At 45.4% G+C, this 16,213-nt stretch overlaps 1 protein-coding gene across 4 annotated transcripts in view; it reads right to left on the reverse strand.

Moving 5' to 3' along the window:
- The window catches only part of CARMIL1 (capping protein regulator and myosin 1 linker 1), a 262,324-nt gene that overhangs the window by 102,206 nt on the left and 143,905 nt on the right, over nt 1-16,213 (reverse strand). For all 4 annotated transcript variants that reach the window (XM_045005542.1, XM_045005539.1, XM_045005540.1 and 1 more), the window contains 4 exons: nt 12,620-12,723; nt 7,478-7,555; nt 7,308-7,384; nt 3,753-3,857 (listed from right to left, as the gene is read on the reverse strand). In XM_045005542.1, coding sequence (XP_044861477.1) covers nt 3,753-3,857; nt 7,308-7,384; nt 7,478-7,555; nt 12,620-12,723 — 364 coding nt within the window. The remainder of the gene's footprint in view (nt 1-3,752; nt 3,858-7,307; nt 7,385-7,477; nt 7,556-12,619; nt 12,724-16,213) is intronic.

The raw sequence follows: 16,213 nt of genomic DNA on the forward strand, positions 1-16,213 counted from the left end.
ATACCAGGTTACTTCTCAAATTCCCTTGAATCGCCTTCATTTCCAATTTACTTAAGTAAGTTATCCTCTATTTAGAGACCTCTGTAATAATTAAAGCCCAGTAAGTCTGAAAACAGCAGTTTCAGACAATCTTATAGCTTCTTCATGATCTAAACCAGAATTTTAGGGCTTGTCTACATGGTGGGGTGATGTGCCCTAAAACAGGGGTGGGTAAACTATGGCGCCTGGGCCAGATCCACCCATCAGGGCTTTAGATCTGGCCTGCAGGATTGCCACCCCCATGGCGCTGCAGGTCTCGTGCCGCTCCTGGAAGCGGCCAGCACCATGTCCCTGCGGCCCCTGGGGTGGGGGCGCAGAAGGCTCTGCGCGCTGCCCTTGCCTGCAGACACTGCCCCCCGCAGCTCCCATTGGCTGGGAATGGGAAACCACGGCCAATGGGAGCTTCAGGGAAGATACCTGCAGGCGAGGGCAGTGCACGGAGTACTCTGTCCCCCACACCCACAGGCCGCAGGGACGTGGTGCTGGCTGCTTCCGGGAGCGGTGCGGCACAGAGCCAGGGCAGGCAGGGAGCCTGCCTTAGACTTGCTGCGTGCTGCTGCCACCCCGGAGCTGCTCCAGGTAAGCGGCCCCAGGCCGAAGCCCACACCCCGAGCTCCTCCTGCACCCCACACCTCAACCCCCTGCCCTGAGCCCCCTGCCACACCCCACACCCCTCCTGCACTCCAACCCCTTGTCCTGAGCCCCTTCCTGCACACCACACCCCCTCTCGCACCGCAACCCCCAGCCCTCCATTCATGGCCCTGCATGCAATTTCCCCACCCAGATGTGGCCCTCGGGCCAAAAAGTTTGCCCACCCCTGTTCTAAAGAGCACTAATGTGTTGTGCATTAACGGGTCTGCGCAAACACTGTTGGGTCGCACTATATTAAAGCACACTGGGGAACATTTAGTGCACACCAGCAAGGTCTACATGGACCAATTAATGCACAACACATTTGTGCACTTAAAAACTCAGAGCCCTGTAGTGCTCATTACCCTACCATAGACAAGCCATTAATTTTATGTAAGGTTAAAAAAAAATCATATTTCAGACAAAAATGCTAACAATCACACTGAAAACATACTGAGTCCCAAGTACCATCATGGCTGAAACACTTCAGCTCAGACTGAGGGAAAACCGTAAACCAAAGAAACAGTACAATAATGAAACAGCCAAACAATTTTATTGCTTTAAATAAAACAGAAAGGGGGTTGCAATAAACAGTACCATATCGCTGAAAGTAGATAATTAAATACCATGTGGTGTATTGTGAAAAGGGGTTTTTGAGAGCATCTTTAACAAATTAGATTCCAATTCTGCAAACACTTAGGAACATGGTTAACTTTAAACCCATGAATAGTCACATCCAAAGATAAAATTTGCAGAATCAGGGCCTTAGGTCTTTTTTACTCTATAGGGACATTAAAAGGTCTCATGCCATTTTTCATAACAACAACATTTGTTCCATGCTGATGGCTACACATTTCCTTTTCTCTCATTGCTATACACATCCACCATGCAGTGAGCATCCCTGTGGGTTAACTATAACCAATATGTTTTTCAACACCATGCCTTTGCCTACACTAGGTGGTAAGTAGTGTTCAAGAACACTAATTAATACAACATTTTCCCAGTCTAGGCAAAGCCTAAGACAGGATATAACAAAGGAGAACATAATAGAGGGAATGGAAGATAATGGTTATACAGTTCCTCAGGCCGGTTCATTAACCATGTCTTATTTATTTATCTCATCTACTCTTCCCTCCCCTGTATCAATTTGCATCTAAAAAACAAGCTATGTTATTCTTTAGCTTATTGTATTTGCTGTGATTTCCCTCCACCCCCCACCTATCCTTTCCACTTTTCTTTCTCTCCTGTGCTGATTCCATCCCAGATTTTTCCTCCAACCGTAACCCATTCACAAGCTCCAGACCTTCCCCCACCCCCTCCCTGATTTAGCCTTTAAGCTATATTAAATTCCAGTCCATTAACTAACCACCTATTAAGTTACTGCCTGCTTCCCACATCTCCCTCCACATCAGACCAACTCACAGGCTCTGATTACACTGGGATTTAGAAAATGTCAGCTAACTAACACATTCTAGAAGTCTAGTGTAGACAGAGCACTGTGTAGCAATATTAGCTAAACAAGTAGAAACCTAGGGGAGAGCCTAGGCTTTGTAACAGTGTTGGCTGATGCCTGAGCACCCACTCTTTATTGTGACTTCTTGCTACTCTTTATAGGGCAATCATTTTTGTATCTCCCAGGCGTGGTTCATCCTGTAGTTAGGGTTGGCCAGCCCTCCATCCCTTAAAGGAAGAGCCACCCTGTTACATACCTCCCCCGGCTTCGAACCTTGCCCACCCCGGGGCAAGTCCTACCTGAAGCAATACTCTCCCCCCACCATCCAATTCCACTGTTGCTGACAACATGATTGTGGGGCCTGACATCTCAGATTCTCTAGCAGAATGAGTGGGCGATCTCTCTCCTCTAGAGTCATCTGATGCTCCTCTGCTAACTGCTCCCTTTTCTGTAGGGCCTGCCACTTCTCCTTCAAGGCAACAAGTTCCTTCTGATCCTTCTCCATCAGAAAAGCCTCTCTTCCCAGTGCTGTATTGCACTCTTTGCAGCTCTAAGAGGGGCTGCCATGACAGCAATGTCCACTTTCACCGCAGCCTCCGTGTTCGTCCCCTTCTCCCAAACACTAATACAACCCTGCCATTCTCGGGCATCCTCCCAGTTTGGTCACATTCCCAGCAGTCAACTCTGGCTTTATTTCGCTCTCTGCTCAATCACAGTTCACTGTCCCAACTTGTTTCTCTCACTTCAGGCAGACAGGACTGACACGCTTCTGGGAACACACAGACTGTTCCACCCTTCGACTCTCCCTCACTCTTCCTTGGTCTGCAGGGCTTTTCCCTTCCCTCAGACCCCATTATTCAAGGGGCAGACCTTCTTAATGTGCTCTACCTTGCCACATCTAAAACACTGGGATGGACCCTTACTCTGGGTCCCTGCCCTCTCATGCTTGTTTTTTCTTATGCCTCTCCCGGCAGTAGCAGTACTCAAATTTGTTGAGTCATGGTCTTCCACACCGGAAACACACAAAGACATTCCTCCTTCGCAGGTGGTGGTGGTCTCTCTGCAATACCTTTGGGCCCCAAACCCAACCATCTATTCTTCCTGCTGCAAGGCCGACTGTGCCTTCTGCTGTCGCTGCCACTACTGCTGCTCCTGCAGAAGAACTACCTGAGTCCACTGCACTGTTCAGCCAGCAGACAAACGGCTTCCTCCAGTTTCTGCATCTACTTTCCCCCAGGCCTCCTGTTTTTTCTCTGAGAGGAGGGGGTCCCCGCAGCAGGTGATGCCAGATGTAACAGGGTTGGCTGACTCCTGAGCCCTCTTCATTGCAGCCTCCTGCTGTTCTTCATATGGCAATCACCCTGATCTTTCCCAGGTGTAGCTCATTCTGTGATCAGGGTTGGTTAGCCCCAAGCCTTAAGGGTCAAGCCAGTCTGTTACATTCCAACTCTGCCAGTTCAGCATGAGTGATCCTTATGAAACTCACTTTCTCAGTTACAAACTGTAAATGGTGCTCTGAATAATGTGCAGATACGATCTGCTTTCCTCTCCATTTTCAGGATTAGACATGTATATAAATAACCATGCAAACTGTGTCTTTAAGTCACAGGAAAATCAATGCAGCACTTACTTTAGAGGCTCAGGAGAGAGTTTAGTCCCCGAAAAATTGATTTGCATCAAAGCAAGCGAACTGCTGAAAAACTGTTTGAAAGATGGGGGAACTTCTTTTCCTTTCCTGTAAATTAGGGGGGTGGGGAGGGAAGGGGAAGAAAAAGCAACATTTGAACATCCAACAGATTGCCAATTCATGATGTCAGGGTCAGCAGCACTCTTTTTTTTTTTTTTTTAGTAATTAATGTACTTCATCTTTAACAATCATATCTAGGTAGCTTTCAATTAGCTCAAAATCAAAAAGCCATCAAAATGGAGACAACAGCATTCATCAATGTCCCATTTCTTGTTCAGAAGGCATTACCAAGTAATGGCTCCTTGGTGACCTACATAAAATAATAAGGTGACTTCAGCCCAGTTACTAGCTGACTGGTATTCACAACACCAGGAGAGAAGCAAAAGGTCAAAATTGTTATGAGAAGGAAATAACTTTTCACCCCTAGAGATAGTTATTGTTTAACATTTGAATGTAGTACCAAGCAATAGGTGTGCAGAAGTGATGCCTCCAGGTTAGAGTTGAGGCATATTGATCTGGAAAGACAGGGCAGCTTACACTGCTATTTCCTGTGATATAACCGCTCTCCAGAGAGAGGATTCTGCCTCCAGTGCTGTGCTGTCAGTCAACATCCTCAAAAGGACTACTTTCAATAAAAAAAGGAAAGGAGGGGGTGAGAATAGTCACCACTGACTTCCAATAATAATAATAATATTATTTATTATTATTATTATTATTTAATAATAATAATAAACTATATAATGTGAAAATTGGGTTTCAAGAGGAGCAAATGTACTTAGGCCATTCTGGTATTGATTCCTACTGTTTTTATGCTCTAATTTCAGTATTTAGTGGGCACCACTGCAGACTGAATATCTAAAAGGTAGACTATCTGCCACTCTTTTTAATAAACAGCAAAACAGTACCATGGCAGAGTCTGAATCCCCCAAAATAAAAATAAAAGCAATGCTTCATAAGAAGCTCTCGAAAGGCTTCATAAGAGTAACTTTCACAAGCCTGTAAAGCGGGCATGTATTCTTTTTACAGAGGGAAGACTGAGGCCTGGAGAGGGCAACTGACTCTCTCAGAGTCAAAGAGCCAGTCAGGGCCAGAACTGAGTACAGAACACCACAAACCCCAATTCTCTTCTTCTGATCAGTGTTCTCTTCCTTACTAAACTATGCTTTCAGCTTGATTAGGGCCTCATATTATGTCCATTAAAGTCAATAGAAGTTTTTCAGTTGATTTCAGTGAATATGAGATCAGGGCCCCAAAATTGAGATGGTCAGAAAGATACAGAGGAAACAGTTTTTTCATCCAAATTGGTCAACACATCAAAACAAACATTTTGTAGAAACTGTTCAGTTCCAACAAAGTTCCGATGGAACCCAGGCAGGGTTCCACTGGAATTCTGCCTAGTTTTCTGCCAGCCTGCCTGGTGGGCTGATGAGGAACCAAGCCCGCCGGGACACTCTAGGCAGTAGCGGCTCCAGGCACCAGCGCTCCAAGCGTGTGCTTGGGGCGGCAAGCCGCGGGGGGTGTCCTGCCAGTCGCCGTGAGGGTGGCAGTCAGGCTGCCTTCAGCGGCGTGCCTGCAGGAGGTCCCCGGTCCCCCAGCTTTGGCAGCAATTCGGTGGTGGGTACGCCGAATTTGCGGGACCAGGGACCTCCCACAGACACGCCGCCAAAGGCAGCCTGCCTGCCGTGCTTGGGGCGGCAAAAAAGCTAGAGCCACCTCTGACTCTAGGAGCCTCAGCTGCTCAGCAGCCTGGGCTCCCAGGGCCCCCCACACTAGGGCAGCCTGCAAGATGGACTGCCTTGGAAACAGGGACTCCAGTACTTCCAGGGTCCCCACCTCCATTCCCTTTCACAGAGAATTTCAAACTTTTTGGTTTTCATTTTGCATTGAAACAAAATCATATTCAGAAATATTGAAATCCTCTGTTAAATGACATTATCTTTTTATGCCTAGTTCTACCCTAAAAAAAAGGATTATTCGGCAGTTGGGAGGGCAGGGGGAGAGAAAGAAATGAAAAAAAAAGCAGCTAAGAAAGCACTGAAATTTAATGTTTAATTTTTTAGCTAACACTGATTTTCAGTGCAGTTCTGGAATATTGTACCTACAAGCAGATAAGTCAAGTCCTTTGGTACAGTACTAATGCTTTTTGGGAACAGGAATTCTGTGTTCCTCAGTGTTTGGAAAGAGCCTAGAACAAGATGGTAACAATAGTAATGCAGGTACACACCTACACTTAGCATTGCACAAGAATTTCAATTCAAAGGGTCATTTTCAGACAATTACAGGTGACAAAGTTTTATCTTTAGGCTAAAATTTTGCATATTTGGGCTCAGCTTTTAGGAGTGGTTTTGGGTTTTGTTCTGTTGAGAGTTTGAGGGAAAACTTCTGCCATTTCTAGGGTGGCGGGGGTGAAAGCAACTTGTAGTCTGCCAACATTTCACTGGCAGTGTGTGTATGTGCAAGTGTAACCTGAGTGGAGTTAATTTTCAATGTGCATGGGGGTATGGAAAGAGTCGGGATCAGAGTGAGTATGTTATGCAGGACAGCGTGTTCTACTTCTGTCTAGCAAACAGCTCCACATGAGGGAATGGAATGGAAAGAGTCAGGGCTCCAAAGGGTATGGGAAGGAACAAATAGAATGAGGCAGGGCTCCACTTTACTGAGCCTATGGCCTGACTGAGGCCCCAGTCCAGCAAAGCACTTAAGCACATGCTTAACCATAAGTAAGGGAACAGTCACATTTCAAATGGCACTACCTACCTCAGTTAAGTATGCATATAGATGCTTTGCTGAGTCAGGATCAAAGTGAGCATATTATGTAGGTTAGCTTATTCCAGTGGCTCTCAACCAGGGGTTCAGGGGCCGCGAGCAGTTTTTAGGGGGTCTGCCAAGCAGGGCCAGCATTAGACTTGCTAGGGCCCAGGGCAGAAAGATAAAGCCTCACCGCATGGTGCTGAAGTCCAGGGCTCTGAGCCCTGCCACCCGGGGCTGAAGCCTGAACAACTTAGCTTTGTAGGGTCCCCTGTGGCGTGGGGCGCTGGGCAATTGCCCTGCTTGCTACCCCCTAATGCCGGCCCTGGCTTTTATATGCAGAAAAACAATTGTTGCACAGGTGAGCTGTGGAGTTTTTATAGCATGAAAGAATAAGGTTGAGAACTCTTGGCTTATTCTACCACTGTCTAGCAAATAGCTCCATGTGAGGGAATATACTTCGGGGATAAATAACACCTCTGTCACACAGCGCTTAATTGAAAGTCTAAAGCTACTTGTCAAGTATCAGAGGGGTGGCCGTGTTAGTTTGGATCTGTAAAAATCAACAAAGTGTCCTGTGGCACCTTATAGACTAACAGATGTATTGGAGCATAAACTTTCATGGGTGAATATCCACTTCGTCAGACGCGTCTGCTGCTTGAGGTCCTCATAAGAAAACTGCCGCGGAGGTGCAAAAAAGAATAATAAAATATTTCCTAGAGTTGGAAATAACTATATTTAAACCCATACCTGTGAGAAAAAACTGTTCTGGACAGGCTGAGGACAGCTAGGTGCTGAAGGCATCCGCGGAGGAGAGCTCCACACACCTGAGAAATAAAGAGGACGGTAGGTTTATATGCAATAAACCTGTTGGTAATACTAATGGTGTTTTTTTGAATCACCAAAAGAAATAAGATTACCATGTCTAGTGCACACTCCGTGTTGGATAAATCCAGATGAACAATGGCATTTGGCTGGGCCAAAAAATTATACAGGCTCTTCAAATGAGAAAAAGAAAAAAAAATATGAATATTATGTTTTCTACATATTACACAGAATTATTTTTATTTTAACTCTTCACAAACTTCAGACATTTATTTTTAATTGGACTCCCAACAGTTTTGACTGAAGGTATTTTCTCTTAATGGATGTAATCTTCTAGCTCTCAAAAGTAAAACATTTCTTAAAATGACAGTATAAGAATGCTGCCTGGATCACATTTACCACATAGTATTCTTGACGTGCATAACTTGATTTATCTTGAGTAGCTGGCAATTTGCCACACATTTTTCAGAAAGCGTTAATTAATTTTAGTTCAAAATAGATTGGAATGCCATCCAGATTGCAACCATACTCCAAAAAGGCTAATTGGTTTTGAAAGTTTAAGTCAACCCCTTTTACTGCATTAGGCCAGCAGCTAATTTGTGTCTGAATCTTATAATTCTTTCTGACTAGACTTTATTAAAACACACATATTACCAGTGCCTTAGGGCAATTCAGAGATATTATAAGATAGGTCTGATAACATAATATTTTAATGAATGACATCTATTATAATATTAAGGATATTTTACCTATGCACTAGCCTAGGTGAAGGCATCTGTTACATCAGACATTTATTTTTAATGTCTAGGAACCATACAAATTAGAGATAAGAAAAGTTGCCTCTCATTTTCAGAAGTGCTGATCCCACCCAAACTCAAGTGAAGTCTAGTCTACACTGGCAACGCTAAAGCGCTGCCATGGCAGCACTTTAAAGTGGCTTGTGTGGTCACGGCAGAGTGCTGGGAGACAGCTCTCCCAGCACTCTAGAAAATCCACCTCCACGAGGAGAGCGGCTCCCAGCGCTGGGGCACTGTCTACACTGGCGCTTTACAGCGCTGAAACTTGCTGTGCTCAGTGGGGTGTTTTTCACACCCCTGAGGAAGAAAGTTGCAGCGCTGTAAATTGCCAGTGTAGACAAGCCCTCAGTTTAATTTTAAATGGTAAACAATGGAGCTTCCATCACTTCTGTTGGAAAAATTCCACAATTTAACAGATCTGACTGTTTAATGTAATTAATATACTAGATACATCCCCTTGTGCCACTTAAAAATGTCTCTTCCTTCTGGTGTTTGCACCCTTTAAAATACTTGCAGCCAGCTATCACTTTCCCCTTAACCACTGTTTGTTTGAGCTAACACACTAATTTTATTATAAATTCCGTAAATTTGTGGTTTTAAACCACTCTAGTCCCGTATTTTATTTTTGTTACTTCTCTAAAGGCTCTCATTTGTCAACATTTTTCTAGTTCTCCACCTGAGAGTTCTGCTCTCTTAAGCACAGGACGATGTGTTTTGTAAATGTGTCCATGAATCTCTAACAGATACCAAGGAAAATAGGGGGTGGAAATCACATAAAGCCATAAGGCATATTAATTTGTATACTCAAAGTGTGTGTCAAATGAAGATGGACTCTTGTAATGCTTATTTTGAATTCCTTAGGCTTCATTTCTTAGGCATCCCAGCCTGGACACTGAGGATGGGTGAATAAGTGAGACTGGGATAGATGTGATGATGAAAGTCTGAATAAAATATTATTTTGAGCCTGATGTCCTTCACCACACAGAAAATGAAACAGAGTGGACCTCACTGGCGGTGACACAAAAGACCAGACCAATGGACTCTCACTAAGAGGTAATTCCTCAAAGGCTCACAAGTTTCCCCTATTCTGCCCCTAAGTGGGCTTTGAGATCCAGCCCACTTATTGGCAAATAGCACCACTTGTCCAAACAGCCTTTTTATAAATGAATCTGTTGCTGTTTAGCAGATAAGCATCTGTTTCTCAGGTTCCAAAAACCCATGTACAATTATTTTCAGCTATCAAACTAAGATAGACAGAAGATAGGTTTAATTAATATGAATTTGGTTACTTTAATGTGGTATTCCGTGGACAATTTTTGTATGTCATAAAACCACCAGAGTTTGACACAATTGACAGTTTTCTGAGTGATTAGTAGAATCTGAGGACTTGGATAGAAGTGAAGTGAATTAGTTTAGCTGTGTGGGAAGTTTAAAACTTCATTTGCCTTTATACTAGTGTGATGCTGTATAGAAGGAAAGATGACCATGTGTACACTAAGGTATTACCACTGATGTATCACCACTGTTGCACAATTGTGATAGATGTTATGCAAAGTATGCCTTGTAAGATATCGCTGGAAAAGTTGTGATCTGTTGAACAATGTTATCCTGTTTATATGTATGTAATATGCATGTATTATCATTGTGTATGAAGTTATGAATCCTTGCTATGTGTTTGTATCTCAAACATATTGTATCTCAAACACCCACCAGACAGATTTACATCCGGACCAGCCAGCTATGGTTGATGGGCCATTAAGGAGAATCAACCCTTCCAGTGAGCCCCTCCCAAGGACACCTCAGAGAGCAGGAGCATGTAGACCAGGGGTCTCAAACATGCGGCCCGCGGGCCGCATGCGGCCCGCGGAGCTCTTCCCTGCGGCCCGCGGAGCTCCCCAGGGGAGCTCCGCAGGGGCCCCCAAGAGAAAAGCGGAGGCTCCCGCCTCCGCCCCTCTCCTGGAGCCTCGGCGCATAGAGCGCCGAGTCTCCGTCCGAGCGCCTGAGCCCCGCCCCGATCCGAGCCGCGTGGGGAGGGGGCGGGGCTGGGAGCTCTGGGCTGAGCGCTGCGCTCGGCGTGGAGCTCCCAGCCCCGCCCCCTCACCACGCGGCTCTGAGCGGGACGGAGCTCAGGCCTCGCCGGAGACGCGCTCGGGTAAGGGGGGGGAAAGCGGGACCCGCCGGGCCCGGGCCGGGGGAAGGGAAGCGGGACCCGCCGGGGCCGGGCCGTGGGGGGGGGGAAGGGAAGCGAGACCCGCCGGGCCGGGCCGGGGGAAGGGAAGCGAGACCCGCCGGGGCCGGGCTGGGGGGGGGGGAAGGGAAGCGAGACCCGCCGGGGCTGGGCCGGGCCGGGGGGCATGGGCGGCAGGTTATATACTTGTGTGGGGCCCGGGCCCCAGCAATATTCAGGGCTGGGCGCCCTGCTCCAGCAATAGTTGGAGCTGGGTCTCTTCCCCCCCCCCCCGGTCCTGCCTGGATCGGCCCCGGCCACCGCAGGTCTCCCCCCGCCGCCGCGACCCTGCCTGGAGCAGGTCCCAGCCCCCGCCTGCCACCCCCCCTCCGCGTGTTCCCCCCCCTCCGCCGCGTTGTGTTGCGTCCCTGCCTGACAGAACGCAGCGCGCCTCTCCCCTGCCTGCTGCCCGGAGGGCTCCCAGCAGATTTGCTGTCTGCTGCCGCAGAGTCCTAGTGCCTGCCCTCCGCCAGTACTGGCAAGGCAGGCTGCCCTTACCCTGAGCCTCTCCAACCCCAAACCCTCAGCCCCAGCCAGAGCCCTCATTCCCCCCGCACCCTAATCCTCAGCCCCAGCCCTGAGCACCCCCACATCATGAACCCCTCATCCCCCTGCACCCTAATCCTCAGCCCTCATCCCCCCGCACCCTAATCCTCTGCCCCAGCCCTGAGCGCCCCCACATCATGAACCCCTCATCCCCCCGCACCCTAATCCTCAGCCCCAGCCCTGAGCGCCCCCACATCATGAACCCCTCATCCCCCTGCACCCTAATCCTCAGCCCCAGCCAGAGCCCTCATCCCCCGCACCCTAATCCTCTGCCCCAGCCCTGAGCCCCCCACATCATGAACCCCGCATCCCCCCGCACCTAATCCTCTGCCCCAGCCCTGAGCGCCCCCACATCATGAACCCCTCATCCCCCCGCACCCTAATCCTCTGCCCCAGCCCTGAGCGCCCCCACATCATGAACCCCTCATCCACAGCCCTCACCCCACACTCCAAACCTCTTCCCTAGCCCTGAGCCCCCTCGCATCATGAACCCCTCATCCACAGCCCTCACCCCACAGCCCAACCCTCTTCCCTAGCCCTGAGCCCCCTCGCATCATGAACCCCTCATCCACAGCCCTCACCCCACAGCCCAACCCTCTTCCCTAGCCCTGAGCCCCTCGCATCATGAACCCCTCATCCACAGCCCTCACCCCACAGCCCAACCCTCTTCCCTAGCCCTGAGCCCCCTCCTGCATCATGTACCCCTCACCCTCAGCCCCACAGCCCTCACCCCTGCACTCCCTCCTATCCCCAAACTCCGTCCCAAAGCCTGCACCCCCACCCCCTGCCGCAGCCTGGAGCATGTAGACAATGGAGGCCCAGTGACTCAGCAGGACATGTAGAACATGTGATCCCTGACTCCATGTTTGAGACAGTAACTTTCCATGCACATGGACTTGGGGGTAATCATCATTCCCTTGCCTCTTTCCTGCTCCACATCTCTGGATTATGATTTCTAACAAAGAAAAGCTTTGAACAATGGGCTGAAGACCCCAGTATTTGGGATGAACCAGAGAGACTTACTGCAAGCTGGCAGATTGAACATCATTGCTATTATACTGATCTACAAACTCTGAAATGAACTGTAATGTATATGATTCATTTTAACCTCTTAATAACACTCTTTTTCTTTTATATTAATAAACCTTTATTTTTTAGTTGCTAAAGGATTGGCTACCAGCATGGTTTTGGGGTGAGAGCTTAAGTGTATTTTGACCTGGGCTGCGTGTCTAGTTCTTTAGAACTAGAACCACCAAATATATGTGATTTTTGGATTTAATAATCATTTATGACTGAAGTCTGGTTTTCTGGATGGTACATGAGGGGCTAGAAGTCCTGCAGGGGATGGTCTGTGGCTTCAAAATAACTTGTATAGTATTTTGGAAGCACACATTTGTTACTGGCTTGGTGAAATCTGATGATTCAATATACCACCAGTTTGGGGTACATGCCTTGTTTTCTGGCAGTCTGACCTGAGACTGGCACTCTTAGCTGTGTCCCATACCAGGCAGTGTCACAACTGGAAGGCAATGTTATCATTGTGTCATTTTAATCACCACTAGAACTTGACTTAAACTAATACAATATCACCGACAACACCCCCCCCCCACACACACATTAAAGATATACATTTTTTTTTAGGAATAAGAAGAATAAGAAACACATACGGCGAGATCATCACCCCGGAGAACATTCCCTGAGAGGTCAAGGTAGGTGAGAGTGTTAGCAATCAGCTGGTTGGCACTCAGTGACTGGGAAAGGCTATTCACCCCTGCAACAAAATGTCAATATTCAACTTTGTTGAGCTAAATAAAGGATTAGCATAAATCCTGCCAGGACACAGTTTCAGCGACCACACTGTCAAATATCAATGATCTCCTGCTATCAGAATTGTTATGATTTATTTTTCTCCTACAGGGCCCAGCCTTGCAAGGTGCCAAGCTCCCTCAACTCCCATTGACTTCACTAGGAATTTGGGGTTCCCTGCATCTTGCAGGATCAGGCCCTTATCCTGTATTACCAGATTCTTAGGAACAACCTTCTGATACATTTATTGTACCATGTACTTGGCTCAATTCTAATGGGTTTTTTTTTTACATTACTTAAAATATGGTTTGTGTGTAATGTTAAGACATCTTCATGTAAACAAGGATATTTAAATAAAAACGTCCGCAGAAGACAAATACATGAACAATTATAGTTCACTACTAATTCAAAGGCAGTTGACAAAACAGAAGTTCAAACATTTAAATTATGTATTCACCAGTAATTTCAGAAAAATATTTGGCTAACTAAGATGTCATGAAATATATATTTTGAACACACTGACGTACAGTATTAAATCCTGTTCAGAACAAATAATTTTTTTGGTATTAAAATGAATAATTGTGTGTCAAGAACCAACAAATCAGCACTCCCTTCAAAGGGGTTCCTAAGTTATTTAAAACAGAAATGAAGTGGACACCTTCAGCCAATATAACTTGCATACTAGGCATGGTAGCTTATCACTGAACTCTTGAATCATTCTGGATGGCTGTAGGCTGCCTCCCAATCAGTAAGTGCCTGAGAAAATCCATTAGACACACAAGCATCATTGCCTCCTATAATAGAAGGATGGATTTTATTAAGTGCATAGTTAAAGGAACAGAGAAGACAAGTGCCCTGAATTGCTGAGCAACAGTTGGCAGCTTTCCAGACAAGACAACCATTTCATAAACACGGATTGGCAATAGAAGTGCCCATCTTTTAGGTTAAAATATGTTGAAAATCTTAATGCTAGAAAGGGCATAGGTTTGCCAAGGAACATATGATGAGGAAGCTAACAAAATCAGGAGCAACAGATGTTTAGATTTGGTGCTCTAGTTTTCCAAACACCAAAATATTAAGATGAGATCAATATTAGTAGCATGATTGTTGGCTTCAGGGGTTATTTTTGGAAATGGGCCTCTCTCTAAAAAGAGTCAGTATGTGTTAATATATCTGCCAAGCTTTCAAATTTCCACTATTCACTCTGCAATTTTATTTTATTTTTAAAGTAAGTCTTTGTTACTAGTGACAGGTTTCAGAGTAGCAGTCGTGTTAGTCTGTATCCGCAAAAAGAACAGGAGTATTTGTGGCACCTTAGAGACTAACAAATTTATTTGAGCATAAGCTTTCGTGGGCTACAGCCCACTTCATCAGATGCATAGACTGGAACATACAGCAAGAAGATATTTATACATACAGAGAACATGAAAAGGTGGAAGTAGCCATACCAACTATAAGAGGCCAATCAATTCAGATGAGCTATCATCAGCAGGAGAAACAAAAACTTTTGAAGTGATAATCAAGATGACCCATAGAAGGTGCGAGGATACTTAACATGGGGAAATAGATTCAATAGTGTAATGGCCCAACCATTCCCAGTCTCTGTTCAAACCTAAAATCTATTTCCCCATGTTAAGTATCCTCACACCTTCTATGGGTCATATTGATTATCACTTCAAACGTTTTTCTCTCCTGCTGATGATAGCTCATCTCAATTGATTGGCCTTTTACAGTTGGCATGGCTACTTCCACCTTTTCATGTTCTCTGTATGTATAAAGATCTTCTTACTGTATGTTCCAGTCTATGCATCCGAAGAAGTGGGCTGCAGCCCATGAAAGCTTATGCTCAAATAAATTTGTTAGTCTCTAAGGTGCCACAAGTACTCCTGTTCTTTGTTACTAAACACATTCCACCTGCAAACTGCAGGGCTGGAACACTGTACATACTAAATGCAAGTTTTTTTAATCTTTAACAGATCTACTTGGCCACAATGGGTTCTAGCCATGTGCCCATTTTAAGGAGTGTTAACAGCAGTTGTTACTATACGGAAGTAGAAAGGAGCAGTGCAGTGTGTATGTACACGCACACAAACACCATGCTATATCCCATCCAAATAGCAACAGTAGCATATGATTCAAAAGCAGCAAATGATTCTGAGAACTCGGATAATGAAGCAGTGTTTGAGCTAGTTAATGTTGGGGGGCACTAGGGTAAAAAGTAGTATCACTCCTCCTTTAGGGTTTTGTTTGTTTTTAAATGAATCAGTCTTTCATTAACTACAAAGTCACTAGATCTGATCTAAAGCCCAATGATATCAATGGGAGCCTTTTCATTGACTTCAGTGAGCTCTGGATCAGGTTCAAAAAGCTGAGATTTAATTGAACCAAGCACATGGAATTTTCTGTTTGACTCAAAGCTCCAAGTTGCTAAACCTCTTTTAGAGCTTCCCTTATTGTATACTGTGCTATTAACAGAGATCCTACTTCAGTCTGAATGAAGCCTATAACGTTGTTTCACGGCACTCAGACCTAACAACTGTTAGGAAATATGAAACACCATATTTAAAGAAAGATCATCTGGGAAGTTGCTACCTGCAGTTCACCTGTCAATCTCACAAAGAAATCTCAAATGAAATGTATTTGTTAAGTAGTAAGATAAAACAATAAGAAGTGGCTATATTGAGCTTTGGGAAGAAGTGAAAAGCACTGTAAGTGCTGCTTATTATCTCCCTAAAACAAAAGGCTGGATAATTCCACTTGTCTGGTTGCCCAGGACTGAATAGGAAACTTTCCCAAGTGAGTCCCATCACTCACTTCAAAGTTTAGGCTTTTATTAAAAAAATAGTTCTAACCTTTATGGTTTAAAAAATAACCTACAAATGCAAAACAAGGTTAAATTAATGCAATGCTGTCTATCTAAGTCCAGGGAGGGCAGACTGATAAAAGGAGCTGTAAAGACAGCCACAAAAGTAGTGAAGAGGAGACTGTGTGGAGATACAGAGAGAGGCAAGACATTCACTGTTTTGAGGGGACTGCACATATAGATAAACTTCCATGAACAGCAAGATAAGTCATATCATTAGGCTAGGGTTTTTAGTCAGAATTGCATGTTTTCAATAGGAAAATTGAAGGGCTGCCCTAACACAATATCCAGTGGTAAGGTCTTAGTCTCTGTAAATTTGAGAATCATTGCAGTGCAGTCTGCATTAGGATTCTTACTAGGTCATCATTAGGCACGATAGATGGACTCTGCTTTTGTTTTAAGACCTTTTTAAAAACAAACCACAAAAATCCCTTTGATTTTGTTCATTGCTTCAATACTCTGTCCTTGCTGATTAGCATTTGGCTGAGCGGTCTTGACTAATCTTACAACTGTTCTTGAGATAGGTGGAAACAGATAGAATATCCCATTGACCTAAAAACCCAAAGCATTTGTAGATGCCATTGGACCAAAT

Source organism: Mauremys mutica, chromosome 2 (genome assembly GCF_020497125.1).
Source record: "Mauremys mutica isolate MM-2020 ecotype Southern chromosome 2, ASM2049712v1, whole genome shotgun sequence".
Taxonomy (NCBI): domain Eukaryota; kingdom Metazoa; phylum Chordata; order Testudines; family Geoemydidae; genus Mauremys; species Mauremys mutica.